General features: G+C 34.5%; 1 protein-coding gene across 20 annotated transcripts in view; it reads right to left on the reverse strand.

Annotated features, from left to right (window-relative positions):
* The window catches only part of PDLIM5 (PDZ and LIM domain 5), a 177,851-nt gene that overhangs the window by 116,765 nt on the left and 40,398 nt on the right, over nucleotides 1–20,688 (reverse strand). For all 20 annotated transcript variants that reach the window (XM_016144331.2, XM_016144326.2, XM_016144333.2 and 17 more), the window contains exon 3: nucleotides 4,008–4,159. In XM_016144331.2, the coding sequence (XP_015999817.2) occupies nucleotides 4,008–4,159 (152 nt within the window). The remainder of the gene's footprint in view (nucleotides 1–4,007; nucleotides 4,160–20,688) is intronic.

The following is a 20,688-nucleotide window of genomic DNA, read 5'->3' on the forward strand; positions in this document are numbered from 1 at the left end:
TGCTGGTAACATTGATTTCAAAAAAAAAAAAAAAAAGGTTTTCTTTCTTATATTCTCTCCCTGAGGAATACTGGATGTAAGGAAGGAGAAACTCAGCAGAGTGGTAAAATCCAGTGTTTCTACAGGAAAAGAAAGAGCTGTCACTATCAATACCAGAAGAGGCTTGGTCTGTTCCTTCTCCAAGCCCCTTTTTCCAATAATGAAGTCATTTATCTCTCAAAGTCTGCTATAGATCTGGCCAAGCAGCTATACCTCTCTAAGCTTTTCTCACAATTTTTTATAGGCCCAGGAAAACTGAAATTTGATTATAAACATTACAGTGACTCACAAGGCCCTACAAATTCTGTCCCACTTCTACCCATTTCCTACTGCCTCTCTGACAGCACTTCTTACCAGTCTGCCCTCACTCACTCTGCTCCAGGCACACTGGCCTCCCTGACAGGGCCACTGCAATGGCTCTTCTCTCTACCTGGGGCACTCATGACCCAGATACTCAATAACCTTCTCACTGAGGCTGCCCCGACCTCTATTTTCAATTGCAATTCCCTCCCCCTGTATCCTCTATCTCCTTACATGCTTTATTTCTGCCCATAGTATGTATTGCCATGTGATATACTATAGATTTTTACTTACTCCTTGTCTGCCTCTCTTCTCACTAAAAAGTCAGCACTATGAGGGCAAGGATTTTTATGTTTTGTTCACTTTGATGTCCCTAGAATCTAAAACAATGCCTGGCACATAGCAAGAACCTCCTGAATATTTATGGGATAAATGATTCCAAGTTTGGGAAATAATGCTGGTACCTGGTGAATATTTATTAGACACTAAAAAACACAAAACTATAAAAGCTGTCAAATATAAGTACTGCAAAAAACACAGTCTCTGCTTTCAAGGAGTCTGGTTGGAGAAACAGAACTATATACAGAGTAATTAGTTAATTACATAGGCAGTATTAGGTTTGACCATTAACTAATTAGGTTTATACAGATATAACTCATGAAAGAGCAGTATAAATGTGTCACAGGAATTCAGAGGGAAAAAAATTAAAAAGAATGAGTTACAATCATAAGGAAAGAATATGGGTAGATGATGAGTTTGATACGTGGCTTGTGGATGTGGAGGCATGTACTGGTAGTGAAGTGGTATGTAGGCATTACAGATGAAATGAATTTCATGAGAGAACAAAAAGGCATGCAAGGGCCAGTAAGAAATACATCTTAAATGAAAAGTGGCATTCACTTTTGAGCAGTGATGATCACCGGAAGCAATCTGAGTCACCTAGGCCACAGAGGCCCTAATCCTCTGAGCAGAAGACTCAAGTCTGGATGGAATCTCATAGCGCATACTGTTGGTGCCCGGCCCAGGTTCTCTGAAACCCTTCTACAGGTTTGGTACACCCATCCCTGAAGTGCTCCCTTCATGACTGCTAATGGTTCACACCAGCAACTTCCTGTGGAAGCAATAGAAGCTACCTCCTAGCCCTCCCTCTGCCCCACCCCACACACACTCCCTAAACTCCCTCTGGGATTTAGCTGAGGCTAGATATCCCCTGAAACCACATCCCTGCTCATCTCTTTCTTCTTCTCAATCCTGCTTCACTCACTCCCTTTAAATAACATCTGAAAGAATTCCCTTAACATATCACTTGCACATGAATCCCATTTCAGATTCTGCTTCTAAAGAAACTGGACCAAGACAAGTCTGTAAAGTACTACATATTCATGAAGAAAACTACATGTTTATGAGGAAAAGAGTTACACAAAGAAAGTACTGTTATTGGTAACTCAGATTGGAAGGAGAATGCAGAGCATTTGGTTGTGGATAAGTGGGATAAAAAAGGTAAGGTGACTGGAGGCCAGTTAAGGATGCTGCGGTTCCAATTCAGAAATAAGGGAAAGAAAAATATTTGCTTTGATAGAAGAGAGAATTTAAGAAGAAAATGGCCTTAGTATAGGGAAGAATTGAAGATAACTCTGCAAAGTTTTTTTTTTTTTCCTTAAAAGGCAAAAAGTATTCCTTCAGTACCTTTGTCAACATTTTACCTTGAATTTTCTTAAATGCAAATCTCTTTTCAGGCTGATATTACCTAACGCAAGAAGCACTCAAAAAGTTGGGAAGAGTTACAATGAATAACAACAGGATCCTAAAGTTCTCTCTTATACTTTGGGACCATGAATATCAATATTCAGAAATATGAAGACAACGTAAAATAGTATCTGCAAATCTTTACAAGTTGGTTTGTTAGATTTTGTATTTAAGTAGCTTAAAAGAATCTTTATTATAGGTAGGAGTAGATTACTTAAATTGGAAATGCATCCTAACAGGGTAACCTCTGGTTTCCAACTATTCTTATGGGACTCAGAAGTGTTTTCAATAGAAAATATGATACCGGGTCCTGGATCATAAAATAGAAAGCACAATGGGAAAACAAATGGGCTAGTATGAAAGAAACCATACACAGCCCAGGGAAAGAGCTTACACCCTATATAAACTTTCAACTTAATTTGAGAAACAGCCCATCATCATCTGGATTTGTTTTGTTTTGTTGATATTTAACACAAGTTAAGGTTCTTGACTTTCTGGTTCCTTTTCAAAAGTGATACTCAGTAAAAATGCCCATAAATAAAAATGAGTAATAAATAAAAGTACACATTTTTATTTATGGGACAGAAAGAATACTACTGAAATAGAGCTTTTTAACAAGGTTATTTTCCTCATTGATTACTTTTATATGCATTAAAATGTATAGCTAATAGTTATCAAAATTTAAATACACATAACCTTTGACTCAACAATCCCAATGAAAGGAATTTCTCCCAAGGGGGTCATAAAAGGACACTGATTTGAAAGTCATGATATAGTAAAGTAAATCTATAAGTCTAAATTCATAAAAATTTTACTATTCAGTTTTAAGACCAAATTGATACTCTTCCAGACAAGTGCATATAATTTACCCTGCATATATCCTTTAAATAGCCCCAGGAGAGACTCCAAGATAAAAAAGTTTCCACAGCCAAATATGTTTGGAGGCACCACATGTTATTCCCCTCTTAAACATGTACAATATACATGAAAATTCATGGAAGACTATGAGATTTGGGGGGGTGGGGTCAAATGGTGTTTTCCAAATTTTATACAATAAAGAACACCTTTGTAATCATGAAAAACAAGATTTGTTGAAAACCCTCCAAAACCACCTGGTAAATGATAGTCACTTTTTTTGTAAACCTAAAGGTTCAGAGATATCACTCAATCACCCTCTCTTCATTCCTTTTTTCTCCTTCCTACACCCTCAGATACTGCAATGGTTCTAACTTTATAATTCACAATAATCATAGGTAACTTATTAATACATAATTCTTAGCTCTTAATTCCAGATATTCTAATTCCTATTGGCATATTTAGCAAGGCAATCCAGGTGATTTCAATGTATGTCAAAAACTGGGATGTTCAAAATGCCTGATATGTTATCAAAGTGATGATTAGCTATTTTATAAATTAAAGCTGGGTAACATTAAAAACAGTAAATTTGGAAAATCTGGACTTCATATGAGTATATTAAAAAATTACTTTTCTACCTAGGAAAAAAAAAGAGAAAAGAAGACATACTAAGAAAAGCCAAATCATACCTTAAAAGAATACCCCCTAATATATTGCTACAAATAGTAAGTCTAAGAGTTTTACTCTGTTATAAGAATTCTTAGCTTACACAATCCATCAAGAAATTTCAGTTATTCTTGTATTTTCAGTTATTCTTAAACTTGCTGAAGCTGTACACAGAATTTTTATTAGTGTGTAAATATGTCTTTTTATGGAGAAATAATCCAAAGCTTCCACCAATTATTTTACTGCTCGATTAGCCAATTTACAAGCCGTTATATTTTTTATTTCTCTATCAGAAACAGAGGTAGTAGAAAAAACTTTTGAGTTAACACCAAGAATCAGACACACGAAAACCATTCCTTGGTGTTGTTTTCTCTCTCAGAGCCAAACAAAAAGCAATTTACCTTTGCAGAGTCATATTTAAAGAGCCTGTACAACCCTTAATCTTGTTCTGGGCTTCAAGATGAGTCATTCCATGGGCGCTTATGCCATCGATGCTGAGAACCACATCGCCTATTCTCACATTCGCCTGGGAGGCTTTGCCGCCATCTTTTAGCTGTAATAAATAGATTTAATTAGGAGTGTTGCTTTTTAAAAAGTAAAGAATAAAACACAGATGAAATTTTTACTTTTGCTTATATGAAAGGAAAAGTGGATTAACATACCATTAGACAAAGTAATAAAAATTATCTTGTTTAACAGGCAAAGTTAAAATCAGATGACATTTATGTTTATTTTCTCAAATTCTTATTTATTCTATAAAACTAAAATAATTTTCTAAGACAGGTTCCCTGATATTTGTCCATTTCTTTATTGTATAACAATAGTATGTGATTGTTACGAATGAGGAAGAGAAGTAGCCAAGGAAATATTCAGCAGAAGAAAAAGCATGTAATCCAAATAGGGTATTTAATACTCTTTTAGAAGTAATTTTTAAAACTCTTTAAAAAGTTGATTTTTGTTTGAGCACAAAAAGTAATGCAGATGGAGGATCTACTGAACTATTTTTCCTGTTGAGTCCAATTCATATCCAGTGCTTAGGGGGCTAAATTCTCTTAGATCACAGGCCCAAATATCTTTTATACTGGATATGTTTCCTGCTCCAGGCATTTAACAGGCAGCCAAGGAAACTAGTGTGTCTAAGACCATGAGACTTTTTTGTGTACCACAGTTTTTGATCCTCAATCTTTCTTCCCTTTTTTGCAAAATTTTTTGTTTACATTACTGTTTGATCTCCTTCAAACTTCATGTCTATCTATTTTACTGCTCCAAAAGAAGCAAACAGATATAAAATTACAGTAAAATGAAAGATAGATGCAATTTTAATAGATACCTAGAAACGTGGAACAAGCACAAATCAAAAAAAATTCTAATTCAAATGATAAGTTCTGAATTCAATAAGTACAAGTAGACCACACTAAATACTGTGTTGCTGGAAGTATAGGTAAGACTAGACCCAAAAAAGACAGAAGGTAACCAATATTCCTCTAATACTTAAAACTAAAGATTTCGTATAGAGTTTCTATTTGAGATAATAAAAAATTCTGGAAATGAATAGTGGTGATAATTGCACATTATAAATGTACTTAATGCAATTGAACTGTGCACCTAAAATGGTTAAAATGATAACTCTTATGATATGCATAGTTTACAACTTTTAAGAAAAATAATATTTTGGAGAACAATTTATTAAAATTACTTTGTGATTTAAAAAAACCTATCTCTTCACCAACTGAACAAGAACCAAGTTCTGGAATTCATAATTTGGAAGCAAAGCAATAAATATAATGGATAGTGTATGTTCAGTTAGCTTTTGATTACCATCGGTTGTCAAATTCTTTCCTTAAAAATAATGACTAAGACAGACAATCCAAGTATACAAGTATTTGGATCTAAAATCAAGAAAATACTGACTGCTAGATCCACTGAGGCAGAGCTCATGTCTGTGTTTCCTCTCCACTATATCCTAAACTAGAAATGTGCCTGACACACCATAAACCTTCATGAAATATATGCTGATTGAATGAATGCCACATATTAACACTGGCAAAATCAATGGTTTGTTTTAAATTGTGGAATTAGAAGAAACTAAAATTTTACAAATTTGAAATTTATTTCATTCTTAAGATATAACTATCAATTGACATAGTTCTTGAAACGAGTAAGAAAAATATCTATTTGAGCAAGCATATATAAAATCTAACAGACACAAAGTGTAAGAAAATTTTCAAGCTTTACAAATGAAACAGTCTTTATCATATATATATAGTATATAATAATTTCGTTTTCAACTTTGTACTAATACAAAAACCAAAAAACTCCTCTCAGCTCCTCAGATATTTGAAGGTAAGAAAAATTAATGAAATGTTAACATTAAAGAAATAAAATTTCCAGAGTAACAAAACAGATCAAAATTTACCTCATATAAAACATATCAACTATATTATATATGTATTCATATACACATCTCGTATTACATATACATTGTATTGACAAAGCAGTTTCAAAAATCAATGAAAATTAAAGGAATTGTATTTTAGGATGGAGAAAATAAGTAGAACTTTATTAAATATGTTTTTAAATACTGTATCAGCAAAAATTAAAATATAAAAGTAACGTGTGTGCGTTAGAAAAAAGCCTTTAAAATTAACAATAAATACATTAAACGGTATTGTTTTAATACAGTCACACACCACATAATGACATTTCAGTCAACAACGACTGCATATACAACAGTGGTCCCATAAGATTATAATGAAGTTGAAAAGTTCCTATCGCCTAGTGATCTCACAGCAGTGGTAATGTCATACACAGCCCAACATTACTCACGTGCTGGTGGCGATGCTGATGTAAACAAACCCATTACACTGCCAGTCTTATAAAAGGATAGCACATATAATTATGTGCAGTTCATAACATTTAATAATGATAATTAATGACTGTTACTGGTTTACATATTTACTATATTATACTTTTTATTGTTATTTTATAGTGTACTCTGTTTATTAAAAAAAGTTGGCTGTAGAACAGCATGCCATGTTACGTCAGCAGCAGCCTTACACATCTTGTATTTATCACATCTCTTGATCTCATCACTTTCTCTTGTGCTTGATTTAATCGTGTGTTGTTTTGTACATTAACATGCTGTTCAGGCTTGTAGCCTAGGAGCAATAGGCTATACCACACAGCCTAGGTGTATAGTGGGCTATACCATTTAGGTTTGTATAAGTGCAGTCTATGATGTCAGCCCAACAACAAAATCACCTAATAATGCATTTCTCAGACTACATCTCTGTCAGTAAGTGGCACGTGACTATGTATTAAATAATAGGTGTGAACTGTCTTTTAATTAGTGTTTTTTATTAATTTTAATACTTTAAAAATCACTTAATTTAATAACAGAAATTCTAATTGTTCTTCTCTAATATACAGAACTAAACTGTGAAAGAGATTTAAAAGAAAACAGTTCCTAACACAGCAATGCCACCACTTTCTGTGGGACTTATTTATAGGATTGTTATAATGATTATGTAAGACTATAGCTCAGTAAATGTTAGCTATTATTACTATTCTCTTGACCTCAGAAAATCTGAGAAATGTGGCACTGTATGAGATGATCTCAAAGGCTTTCCTAAGGTCCCTTCCAGTTTTTAAAGTTTATTTATCTGTGAGTTATCTGCATAAAGGTATAGATCTAATCCTAAAATAAAGAGTTAAATTTGAAAGACTTTGTTGGTAGGGCATAGGCACATCTATTTCCTATTAAAATCAGCAAATTAATTAAAATTTGAATCTTGATAATGAGAAAAAGTAGAAACATATTTTATCCTATATTTTATGATAGTCAAGAAAGGCAAGCATGGAAAGAAAACAAATAGAACATATAGCTAGATACCTCATCAGTCCTAACATAAAGCAGCCTTAAAATAGAAACGCTGAAACCTATAGACATTTGCTCTAAACGTGCCCAACAAAAGCAATTTAAATGCTCCCAGTCCCGTAGTAATATAAAGGTAATAAACAATTTAGAAAGAAAATAATCAAATCTAATGGCATAACTAGATAAAATTTTTCTTACTCCTTTGTTCCAATTGCCTACTATATTCTGAGATTATGTAATCTCCAGATATTCAATACAAGCTCTCAGAATTACCTATCTTTTTTAAATTGCTTTTACTCTACCACCTTTATTTTTAGATCATGGAGAAGAGAAATCCTATAGTCCCTGTGAATTCTGCTTCCTTCTTGGGTACCACATCTAGAGAAATTAATAAATTTTGTCAATCCTTCCATTCCTCTCCCACGCTATTCCATAAGCTGGTCATCTGTCACCTTGGCCTTGCCTACTACCTACCACAAGAGTTTTCTGACAACCTTCCTACTGTCAAACTCTCCATATTCCTCCCCCTCTCCATCTCCACGTTTCCATAATGGTGGCCCCATGACCACTTCACTCTGCAGAGTTCCAATCATGTCAACTACTTAGAAAATGAGGGTAAAAAAAAAAAAGTCAAATATTTTCTGCTTCCTACAATGTAGAATACAGCTGAACCCTGAAATACAAGTCATCTATAACTTGTCACCAACTTGTTTCCAACCTCAAAACAAGCACCATAAGGTCAAGGATCATATTTATAATTTTCTACAAGATCACTGAATATTACTGGTATTAGAGAAATATCTGATTAAATTGTGGTAAATAAGAAATCAATAAATCAGTACAGCAGTTTAATATGCTAAATTCTAGAAGTATACCTAAATTCACCAAAGAGAGAAAAATAGATTCTAATTTGAAAATAAGAATATTAATTAATCATTACGCTTAACTGACCTAAGTAAAGATAAAAATCAAACCATATTTTCAGAACAAAGTATATCCATTGTACATAGTTAGAAATATATTTTTCCTTGGATCTCCAAAGCGATATCACAACTCACCTTAGTAGCTCTATCTAACAATTATTAGGAAGAGCTTAACTGTATTTAATCTCAACTCCTTCTCAGTCAATTATTAGAAGTGGAACAAATACCCATTGCCACCTGTACAATCTTTCATATTATTTAAACTATCAAACACACTTTTTGTCTAGTTTTTTTTGAGCTTAGTAATATTGTTTGGGGTTTTTGACATTAACATCTTTTCTAAATCTCCAACCATTTTTTTTATTCAATACCCAGGCTTTCTACTCATACAATTTAAACTAAAGGGCATGAAGAGCCTTGACCAATACTGTATATATAGTACAAAAAGCCCAACGAATAGAAACATAGTTAAGACTTGTTTACTCCTGAGTTTCATTTATCCCCTGAACCACTTTGTCAAGCCAGCCACTCACAGAAAGATAAATGGTTTTGTTTCCCCATTAACTGGGTAGGATGTAGCATTATTTTGAATTGTGAGCAGCTAAAGAAAAATGACAAGGTCACTCATTATTTGCATAGTTCATTTTTCCTTTGTTTTTGCAAGTCTAAATAGCTCGCATTTGTTCGAAGCCGTAATAACTTTCTGTCATCAGTAAATCTTGTACATATAATGTGACAGCCATAAGTGTGTGTATTTCATAAATGCACAATGTGTAGGAAGGAAGCAGTAGTGGGAAGCTCCTGGGTCAAGTCCAGTATAAATCAAACTAATCACAAGCAAATGCTTCGCTTTTGATCTTTAAATGCATTTTTCAGTGCTGCTGTCCAACTTTCCATGAACTTAACTATAGCTGTATGCTTTTTTGAAAACATTGCTTTGTGGTCTCATGTAAGTTGCATATGTTGGAACTACCTCTGAGCTTCTGTTTACTGATGCAGATGGGCAGACTGTGTGTGTATATGGGTAGGGGGATGGAGGAGGATATAAACAAAAAAAGACGGCACAGATTTGCGCTTCCCCCATTTTACTTTGACTAGAAAATACCAAAAGCAACTTTTCTTCAGTTATTTTAGAGGAGGAGTTCCTCTCACAGAGTCTTTTTCTGCCCTAAGAAAGAAATGACCTAGAAAAAATAATTAGGACTATTTGTGGAGTACCAACAGTAAGTCAGGGATTTGGGGAAGTATTTATCATTCTTTACCACTATCAGACTTTTACAGATGGGAGAAGAGAGCTTCAAAGGGATTAATGACTTGCCTACGTTCATATAGCAAATAAGAACACAGTGCCAAGCAGAGGCTTTGAAGTCAGGCAAACATGAGTTCATATTCATGCTCTGCCATCTATTAATTGCGTGACATGATTTTAATAGGCCTCTCTAAGCCTCAGCTATCTCTCCATGAAAATGGGGACTTAATTCCACCTGTTTCACAGAGCTGTCGAGCATATTAAATAAAACACTATCAAGGCACATATCACACACAATACATAGTAAATGTCTATTGTTATTATTGTTATTATGACTATTATTATTATATTATTATTACTAATACTACTATACTATGCCACCAATTCTCAACCTACAGGGCAGAGAAGACAGCTTTTCAAACTGACCACTCAGATGTTCCGGCTTATTCTTTCCCTCCTTAAAGAACGACCAAACATCCTTCCTTCATTCATTCTCTTTCCTCTGCCTAAACCCTCCCCTAACTCAGCAACAGAGCTTTATATGCCACAGAATCGGAATCCCGGCTGACCAAGTCCTCCTTCCCTGCTTACCACTATCGAAGTCTGAATTTTTCACATTCCATTCCCACGGGATGATGACCTCATATCACCACTTCCTGGGACAGATAGGTATTGCCACTGCACCGAGAGGCCAAAGGATAAGAATCAGTAAGGTGATGTTTGTGAAGCCTTGAGTTGCACATCCGGAAAGGATAGGAAGGAAAGAAAACATGAGAACACGCAGCAAAGGAACAAAGGAGAGTACTGTTATACTCTCCTTTGCCTCTTTATGAAAAAGCTTAGAGCAATATAGTAGCTGTATTAAACCCTGTAAAACAGGGAAACAAGACAATGAGGGAAGAAAGGGTTAGGGGAATCACAGGCTTGGTAAGCTAGATCCAGGCCTTGTCTCTAGGTGTGTTATACATTCATGTGCAAATGCACAAAATATTTAAGTTGAACATTAAAATAATAATTCATTAGAGAAGATGTTACACTTTGACTTCAACATCTAAATGACTATAATTAATAACTATAATTTAGAACCAATTAACTCAAGTAATGTTTATGTATATCATTAAACATGTCATTAACTTTATTGTACTTAAATAAAATTTATAACTAAGTTTCCCCCAAATGCTCAGCCTCCATGTGTGGTTCCAGCAGCATTTCATTGTACTACTTTTTAATAAAAGAGAAAAATTGTACTACATCTTTATAAAACTGCACTAAAACAAATTATTATTATCTTGAGATAGCATACCACTAAGACAAGGATCTCAAAAATGCACTCAATAAAAAATATTATCTTATCCTCAAAGAAGTGTGCTATTTGGCATTCATAAGGAGTTAGAGATACACCTATTAGATTAACCCTTCCTGGTGGCTATTACCTCTCAAGAGTACAACACAGAAACAAACCAATCATTGAACTCACAGAAAAAAAAAAAAAAATCAATAAAAAAAGCACTATAGAGGTTTCATTTTTAAAAGCTAGGACCCATTATGGCAGATATTATTTTAAATAAGTCAAACTGCCTAATATTTCTCTTTAAAATGAGGGTTTAATACAGCTACTATATTGCTCTAAGCTTTTTCATAAAGAGGCAAAATACTGAACCATAGCAGTGACTCAAACACTTTCTTAGTACTCTCTAATGAAATATATCCTTCCACAGCAGAGGAAATTCCTGATATGCACCAAAAAGCCTCTATAAGCCATCAGCTACAAACATCAAAAAATAGGTGTCAGGAATAAAAATGATTTATTGAAGATTAGATAGATAGGCCCAATATATTACAGAGATCCTTTTATAATATAGATGACACCATTTTAATAGTTAGATGTTTACTAAGAACAATTTATACTGTTTCAAAAGAAATTGACTTTGGTAATTATTCCATTACATACTATGGGTAACAAGTAGGAGACAGGTACCTATATAATGAGCCATGATCAATATGCAAGTTTTCAACCTTCTGCATATTTTCAACAAATATGGACTACTTGGAAATGTATGAGCCTAACACCATGGGTATGACAGGAATGTCATCAGACTTAGTAAATGTGAAAAAAAGAACATATAAATATGACAACTACAGAAAGAAACACTAAGAGAAATTTCCCATGTCCAAAAACCATGGGAACTAATCCATGGGAAAATAAAAGCTATTGTTTTTCTAACAGTGCTATTACTAAAATTTGGAGAAATATACCAATAAAATTATTTCAATCTGACCAATAGAATTTTCTTGAGGCAGAGGAGAGCACTGAAAAAAGTCTTTTTAAAAATATTTAATCATGCTAAGAAAAATAAGCCAGACAGAAAAAGTTGAAAATCACATATCACTTAATATGTGGGATATAAACCTAAAAGCAACAAATGGACAGGACAAACAAACAGAGACTCACGGACATGGACTATAGACTAGTGGCTACCAGAGAGGAGAGGGGAGGGAGGAGATAAAGGGGGTAAAGGGGGTCAAATACATGGTGACAGAAAGAAATCTAACTATGGGAGGTGAACACGCAGTGTAAATATATATATGCCTTACTTTTTAAATAATGCAGCTTAATAAATGCAAAAAAAAAAAACTTGATTAATGATCAATCTTTAATTTTGTCTTATAATGTTATTTTCTAGTACATATTGTAGTAGAAAAAATATGAATCCAGACATATTAGCCTATAGTTGAAAATCTCTAGGTGTTTATCTCCCACATACTTCCCAGAATACTGTGAATGCAACTTTCTGTACCACTCTCTCTGCCCCCCGACTAAAAAAAAAAAAAAAAAAAAATGTCATGACTTAGGAACATTACAGCAAAATAGAGAACTCACAGAACTTATTTTCCTGCTGAAAAATAAGTGCTACTTAATCACCACCAAATACCACAAATAAACAAAAGTGATAAAGTAAAAAGAAAGCAGAAGTAAAAGAACATTTGAAAAGTGCTGATTTTTTTCTCAAACATATCGTTTAAGGCTTTTTTAAATCCCAATTTATTTACTATTATTCTAGCACTTATTAATCTAATATTGAACTCAGCACTTAACGTCTTGCACTATTTATTGTCATAGAGTGCTGGCGCCTTTACCAGCCTGTAAATGTTACTCAACTATATCTCTGGCTTGGATGTCTAATGTGAACACACCCTTTAAAATCTGAGGCTACACTGGATTCATTTTAATACCTTTTTCTGTGAAATAAAATGGTTTGACTTTTTTGTAGGTTAAGATGGCGAGCTAAAACAAGCAATTACTGATGTCTCTCTGTGAATAAATTTGTAAAATTCTTACTCATGTGAGGACTGGTTACTTTATAGCCTTATTTTTTGGCTTATGAGTCAAACTATCATCAATTTTACCCAAAAGTCTGAGCAAATACCTTATATGGCAGCAATGAGAGAATACCTCAAAGTATGTGTCATTATGTCTTACAAAACCAAACGGAAGAGGATTATGCCTCTTTCCTTATGTAGCCACTGAGCTATCTATTTCAGACACAAGGCTCTGCTCACATTATTTGTTCCAGTAGTCTAAATGTATCTCCCATGATGAGTCCTTCTTTATTAAAATAACATCTTTATTCCTCTCTATCACCATCCTAATGAAACTGAAACGTGCCTTCTTAAACTGTAATTCACTATTAAGATGCTACATAACACTTTTGTTTAATAGCTAATCCATATATGTTTAAACCCAGAGATTTAATGTGCTTTGCTGTTATGTGTGAATATAATCCTACCAGAAATGTGACAAGTATGGTGGTTAGTTAAAAAAAGAACACATTTACAAACATCTCAAAATCAAACAAATTTGTTAATTACAGAGAAATTACTTTCTCTGTAATCGCTCTATAATAAGGAAAATAGTTTTTAAAAAGTCATATAGAGCTACACATGTTAAAAGTGAATTAGTGAACTCTAGTTTACCTAGCAACGAATTAACTCTGAAATTCACATTTTTCAAATCCTCCCTCCTCTCTGGGTTCTGTTCAGTGATGAGATGAATTCCCCTGAAACTGTATGAAAATTCTGTGCAAATATGCATGTATTTTCCGTTCAGTCAGTCCATAGCTTTCCAAATTCTCAAAGGCATCTATGACCCAAAAAATGTTAGGAACTAATGATTTAATGAAACCTTAGAACAGTGTTTCCCAAAGTGTGGTTCCTAAACCACCAATGGCAGCATACTTCCATGATAGGTGGGAAAAATACACAAACCCTTCAAAATCCACAAGCTAAAGATGCTGCAAAATAAAAAAAAAAAAAAAATTCCATTAAGAAAATTTAGGAACTTGAAGCACAATTAATATTTATTCAAAGTGATATAAAATCATGATTTCACAAATGGAAGATAAGTGTAGCTTAAAAATAACAGGGACTCATTTTTAAGACATTTTAAAAATCTTCATAGTGTAAATCACTAATATTTAATAATGGCCTATCCCTACAAGGCACTCCATTCAATACTGAATCGTGATAAAAAGTATAAAAGAACAAGCATGGCCCTTTCCCTCATTTACTGTTTCATACTATTTAACATTTCACACGCCCATGCAACTCTAAAGCAGTGTTTCTCAAACTACCTGTGGCAAAAGACACTATCTGTGGGAAAAGTCTTCCCCGCCTCATCTGCCATATACAAATTCTTCTATAATCTATAATAATGACAAATTATTATAGTTAAAAAAAAACATAAAAAGTTAAAGAAACCATACAAAATATGAGACCAAAATTTTTATCATCGTATTCAATATACATAAAATTAGTCTGTCCAACTGCAAAAGTTTCTAAATATTTACTCTTCATTTCTGTACTTATTTCTTCTCAAACTGTAACCATCAGTTTGCTGATCAGCAGACCAGCAAAGATGCTCCTACTAGGCAATAACTATATTTTTTATTTCTCTTTAGAATTGTACATGGATTTAAACATATTACATAATAAATATCTGATGAATTATCACACCAGAAATTAAATGTATTTGATACTTAGGTTATTATTTAGTAATTTAACTCATTTCTAATTTTTTGCTTATGTTAAACATAAAGTGATTAATTATACTGTACATTTATTTTGGCACACTTATCTGACTTTTTCTTTAGGACTTCTTTCTAAAAAGGTATGCATTTAAACTGTTGATCCACAACACTAGACTGCCAGCAAGGATATTTGTGGCCATTAATAATTCTGCAAACTATGTATGAAAGTGTCTGTTATTCCCACCCTTACAGCTCTTAGTATAACAAAAGAAACCTGAAGGTAAGTCTAGCTCACCATTAATAAATTCTGCGACCTTGCCCAAGGTCGCAGAATTTATTATATCTCTGGTCTCATTCTGCTTAGCTGTACCAGAGTGTTGGATCAAATGTTTTAGGGCCCCTTTAAACTCTAAACCAACCGTAATAAATATTTACACAGACTCTATAGTCTCTCATTAAGCTAAACAGTTGCTACAATTATAATTCATTACTCAGGCACTAAAATAAGTTTTGTACTATTCTTCAATTACTTCATATACATTATTCTTAGTTCTCTATTATAAAACATTAAAATGGTAACCATGTCCTTTCTAAAAACCTAAAACCTCATCAACATTAGAAATCCAAAAGTCTAGGTTTCAGAGCTAACTGGGAAAGAACAGAATCTAGCTTATCTACTTTTCCAGACTCCAAATTATTTTTCTTTTAGAATGAATTAGTCTAAAGGACAAGAATCTTCTTTTCACTGGTAGCAGCTGAGCCTTCTAGAATTTAATGCTGAATTATGCATTCATTCATTTATCATACATTTTTTGAGCAATTACATATGGACCAGATACTAATGACTAACAGACTGAATGATTGGGCTAAAGAGGAAAGCAAATATTCATTTAACAAATACTTGCCAAATATCTATTATGTGCCAAGCTGTTCTAGGCATAATGATACAACAATGAACAAAATGCAGTCCTTGCCTTCATGGAACTTAAGCTGAGTCAGGGGGAAAGAGACAATCAACATATAAACATACCTATGAATAATAAAATACCAGGAAGTAATAAGTATTACAGAAGAAAAATAAAGCAGAGAAAGGGGATAGAAAGCGTCTGGAGACGCTATTCTAAGTTGGGGTAGTCAGGGAAGACTTTCTGGGGAAGTGATATTTGAACACAGACTCAAGTGAAGTAAGGGAAAAGAGTCATGCAGATTATCTAGAAGGAAAGCATTCCAGACAGAGGGATGAGCAAAAGTAAAAAAAATACAAAATTAATTAATTAATTAATTAATTAAATAAAATAAAAATACTCCAAGACACTACAGGGGAATGAAGAAATATACCAAGTTATCAATAACACAAAGACTGAAATGACAAATATACTTAGGTGGCATGAAAAAGTTTCTCAGAAATAAGGACAATTGCCCTGAATGCTGAAATATAAATTAGAATTTGCAGAAGTGACATGGTAGAGACTGCTCTAGGAAAAAAAAAAAAAAAAAAAGCATGTGATGACATAAAAGTACTACCATTCCCAGAGAAAGGCAAGTAGTTAAGGGTGTCTACTTTATAAAAAAAAAAAAGTGACAGGGAAACTTACACCCCAGGCTGACCATGGTGCCAAAAGCCATACAATAAAGTGCATAGTATGTGACAATAAATACCTTCTGAAGAATCTAAGTTTACAACTTCACAGGTTAACACTTGGGCTTAGCATTTTGATGTGTGCAAACACCTATTCAAAAAATTAAACATCAAGAATACATTTCCAAGAAAATCTATCCGGCAACCCCCTGGTTAGCTTAGCTATCATCCTCTGCTGGCAATTAGTATAAGCCATTTCCTCAACTTTCAAGAAGGTGGAAAATAGTATACGATGTTAAAATATTACCTGAGTAAGAAAACTTGACTCTAGGAGCAAAAGCCTCTAACTACTCCATAAGTTGTCCAGCTATACTGTTCAACATCATAGACATAAACGAGAGACCAATGTGTTCACATAAAATGTATAATAGCTCAGAAACACTCAGGTAAGAAACATATTCCTTGCAACAGATTCTTTAATCACTGACAAACTTCATGAACTTAAAAACTGTCCTGGCATAAAAACCAATGGAATAGAAATACAAATATTCACTGAGAATTCTCTAAAGAGTTACAGCAAGCTTCAAGAGTAAAGATTTTTTTCAAATAAGTGTCGTTTTTCTTTTGTTATGTTTTATTCCATTTGGAAGAAACAAGAAAGGAAACTAGGTATTTTGCCCTACCAAAATGATTTGCAAATCAAAGCTTTTTTCCTTGAAGCAATATAAAATACAGAAAGAACAACAATATCTGGCAGACATGGCCCAGCCTTAAGCGAAATGGATTCTTTATTATATTTATTTTCTTCACTCCCAAATCTAAAACTATATTTGCATATTCAATTAAATGTATGAAATCTTTCTTGATTTTCACTTGGTAATTACTCTGTAATCATTAAAAATCAATCATTAGAAATCATTTCTTGGAGCTGATTCAATATTCATTTCCAGCAATTTTTTATAGACTTAGATGTTATGTACATCAATCTGTAAATGCCAAAAAAAAAGGACAGAAAGGAGAACAGTATATTGGGCTTGGAATAAAGGCTTAAAAACTCTTCACTGACTTGAAACCCAAACTACACAGGGATAAATCTATAATACCATATTTAGATTCAAAAGCAAGAATTCAAAGAGCAATTCAATAAAAGACTTGACAGGGAATCCACAAAAATAAAACCAGGGAGTTTTAGAAGGCTGTTATCCCTGAGTCAATACTATGGCAGTCTATTAGGGTTCGTTTTTTTTTTTTTTTCCCCCCAATTATTTTTAAGTAGTAATATAGTCTCAGGCTGCATTAAAAAAAAAAAAAAAAAAAAAAAAGGAGGAGGAGGAAGGAGGGAGGAGGGAGGAAGAGGGAGGAAGGATAAGGAGGAGGGAGGGGGAGGTGGAGGAGGAGGGAGGAGGAAGAGAAGAAAGAAGAAGAAAGGAAGAAGAAAGAAGAAGGAGGAGAAGGAAGAGGAGGAGAAAAGAAGAAGAAGAAGACAGAAAAGCACTGTCCACATTAAGGAAGCTGTTAGTAGTCCCCTGTATTCTCTACATTTAGACCATACCAGGAATATTATGTGTGATTCAGTACCAGAGAAACCCCCACAGTCAGAATGGTAAAAGACCCATACCAGGAATGACTTATTAAAAACAATAGTATTAAAAACACTGAGTGTATAAAGTAAGAGTGGACTAGAATTACTATGTTTTACAAAGCAGTGATTCACACACTTGGCTGATCATAATCTCTCAGGACACTTTTTAAAAGGATAGACGACAGAGACTTTTTACAAGAGATTCTGATTTAGAAACTCTGAGTGAAGACCCAAGAATCTAACAATCCTCTAGGCAAGAACTAAGGTTCAAAGGTAAAAGTTCCAGAGAGAAAGATTTCAATTCTCAACACAGTTAAGGGCTTGAAAACATTCAGAACATTCCAGAAATATAATGGTTTCCTTGCAAAGTAATGAGATACCTATTCCTGGGTATATCAAAGCTAAAGGCAGACGGCAACAGGCCATGGGTACTATACAAGATATATATGAATCCAAACCTTGAGAAATACAGTTAAGAACTCAATAAATTATTGGTGAACAAACCACCAGACACAAGAACACCATTACTCGATTTTAGAAATGGTCTTTCTCCATAAGAATAATAAAACCATAAAGTTCTTTTTCCTCAGCTTTATAGATACATAATAGACCATTAATTGCTCACTTTCACGCAATTCAATGAGTTTTTTAAATTATAGTTGGCATACAATAATAGTTTCAGTTGTACAGCATAGCTATAAGAGCTCAAATGATCACCCCACTAAATCTAGTAACCCCCTCTTCCCTATTACATATTACAACATTTTTGACTATTTTCCTTATGCTACTTTATTATCTCCATGACTACTTTGTAAGTATCCATTTGTACTTCTTAATCCCTTCACCCTATTCCACCATCCCACCAACCCCAAGTCCTGTCTAGTAGCCCTCAAAATATTCTCTGTATCTATGAGTTTGTTTTTGTTATTGTCATTTTGTTCTTTAGATTTCTACTCCATGTATGTGAAATCACTTGGTTATTTTTCTTTATCTGACTTACTTTAGCACAACACCCTCTAGACCCAAAAGGCAATATCTTTTTCCATCCTCTTCCTTTTAGTCTGTGCATCTTTTAATCTGAAGCGTCTTGTAGGCAGTATATGCAAGGGTCTCGTTTCCTTATCCATTCAGCCACCCTAACCTTTGCTTCAAGCACTTAATTCTTTTCCATTTGAGGTACTTGTTGATAGGAATGTAGTTATTGTCATTCTTCATTCTTGTTTTTTATAGATGTTTTTTCGTCTTAAAGAAGTCCCTCCAACATTTCCTGTAATAGTGGCTTGGTGCTGATGGACTCCTTTAACTATTTTCTTCTGGGAAGCTCTTTATCTGTTCTTCAACTGTAAATGATAGCTTTGCTGGATAAAGTATTCGTGGTTGTAGATCTTGGGTTATCATCACTTTAAATATTTTGTGCCAAGCCCTTCTATCCTACAAAGTTTCTTTTGAGAAATCAGCTGCCAGTCTTATAGGTGCTCCCTTGTAGGTAACTGCTTTTCTCTTGCTGTTTTTAAGATTTTCTCTTTGTATTTACCTTTTGGCATTTTAATTATAATTTGTTTTGGTGTGGGCCTCTTTGGTTCATCTTTTTTGGGACTCTCTCAGCTTCCTAGGGTTATATATCTATTTCTTTCACCAGGTTAGGGAAGTTTTCCATCATTTCTTCAAATAGCTCTTCAACGTCTTGCTTTCCTTCAGGTACCCCACCCCTATGACATGGATATTTTTACATTTAATTGTGTCTCATACACTCCTTAAATTATTATTATAGTCTGGCTTCTTTTTTCTTGCCATTCTGATTAAATGACCTTGGCTTCTCCATCCTCTATATTGGTGGTGTGATCCTCTTTATCCACTCTGTTAATTCCCTCTAATATAATCTTCATCTCAGATAATATATTCATTTCTTATAGATCCCTTTTATAATTTCCATTTCCACTTTTACGTTTTTTATCTCTTTGTTAAAGTTCTCACTGAGTTCATCTACTCCTCTCTTAAGCTCATTGAGCATCTTTTATAACCAGTGTTTTGAACTCTGCATCTGTTAGATTGCTTGACTCCATTATTCCTGGATCTCTGTTCTGTTCTCTCATATGGTTTCTGCTTCTTTGTCTTCTCATTTTCGCTGCTTTTCTATGTCTGTTTCTATGTAGTAAGCAATGCTCCTAAGTCTCCCGGTCTTACTAGTGTGGCTTTGTGCAGTAGGTGTCCAGAGGCACAGTCCTGAAAGTACAGCAGCAGGCCAATTTTAGCCTCAGCCTGTGACCCTCCAGGGCCACCTGTTACACTGAAGCAAGCAAACGCAGGTGCTGTGCTTATAGTTGCCTCAAAAAACCATGCCAGAAACCAAGGCCAGCTGCCGCCAGTGTGAGTCTTGGCACTGCTCAGCAAGCTGCCTAGGACTCACCAAGGACACACCTGGATGTGGCTTGGGTAGGGCTGTGAGTTGGAGGAGGCAGAATTTCAGGGAATCCTCTAGGCAAAATGACCTTTGTTATCCAGTTTGATGACATCTCAGCTATGGCGATGCTGCCTCGGCACACTGGGAGTGGGGAGGACTCAACAGAGAAACAACGGATATTGCCAGCACTTCTGCCCAGGAGAGAGCCTCGCCTCTGGCTCTTCCTCCAACAACTCAGCGTCCCTCTCTGTAAGTCTCTGGTGCCCCACAAGCAGTGGTTTGTGCTCAGAGTGAGCATGTCCATCACTGCGAAACTCTCATAATGGACACAGCCCCTTTAAGGGAAAGTCTGCAGTTGCTGGCTGCAGCTGCTGCAGCCTCTGTCCCACTCAGCCAATTGGGACCCGGCAGCCTCGCGTCCTCGCCCCATCCTACCTCCTCCCA

The sequence above is a fragment of the Rousettus aegyptiacus genome, unplaced genomic scaffold (assembly GCF_014176215.1).
Source record: "Rousettus aegyptiacus isolate mRouAeg1 unplaced genomic scaffold, mRouAeg1.p scaffold_m13_p_10, whole genome shotgun sequence".
Classification (NCBI taxonomy): domain Eukaryota; kingdom Metazoa; phylum Chordata; class Mammalia; order Chiroptera; family Pteropodidae; genus Rousettus; species Rousettus aegyptiacus.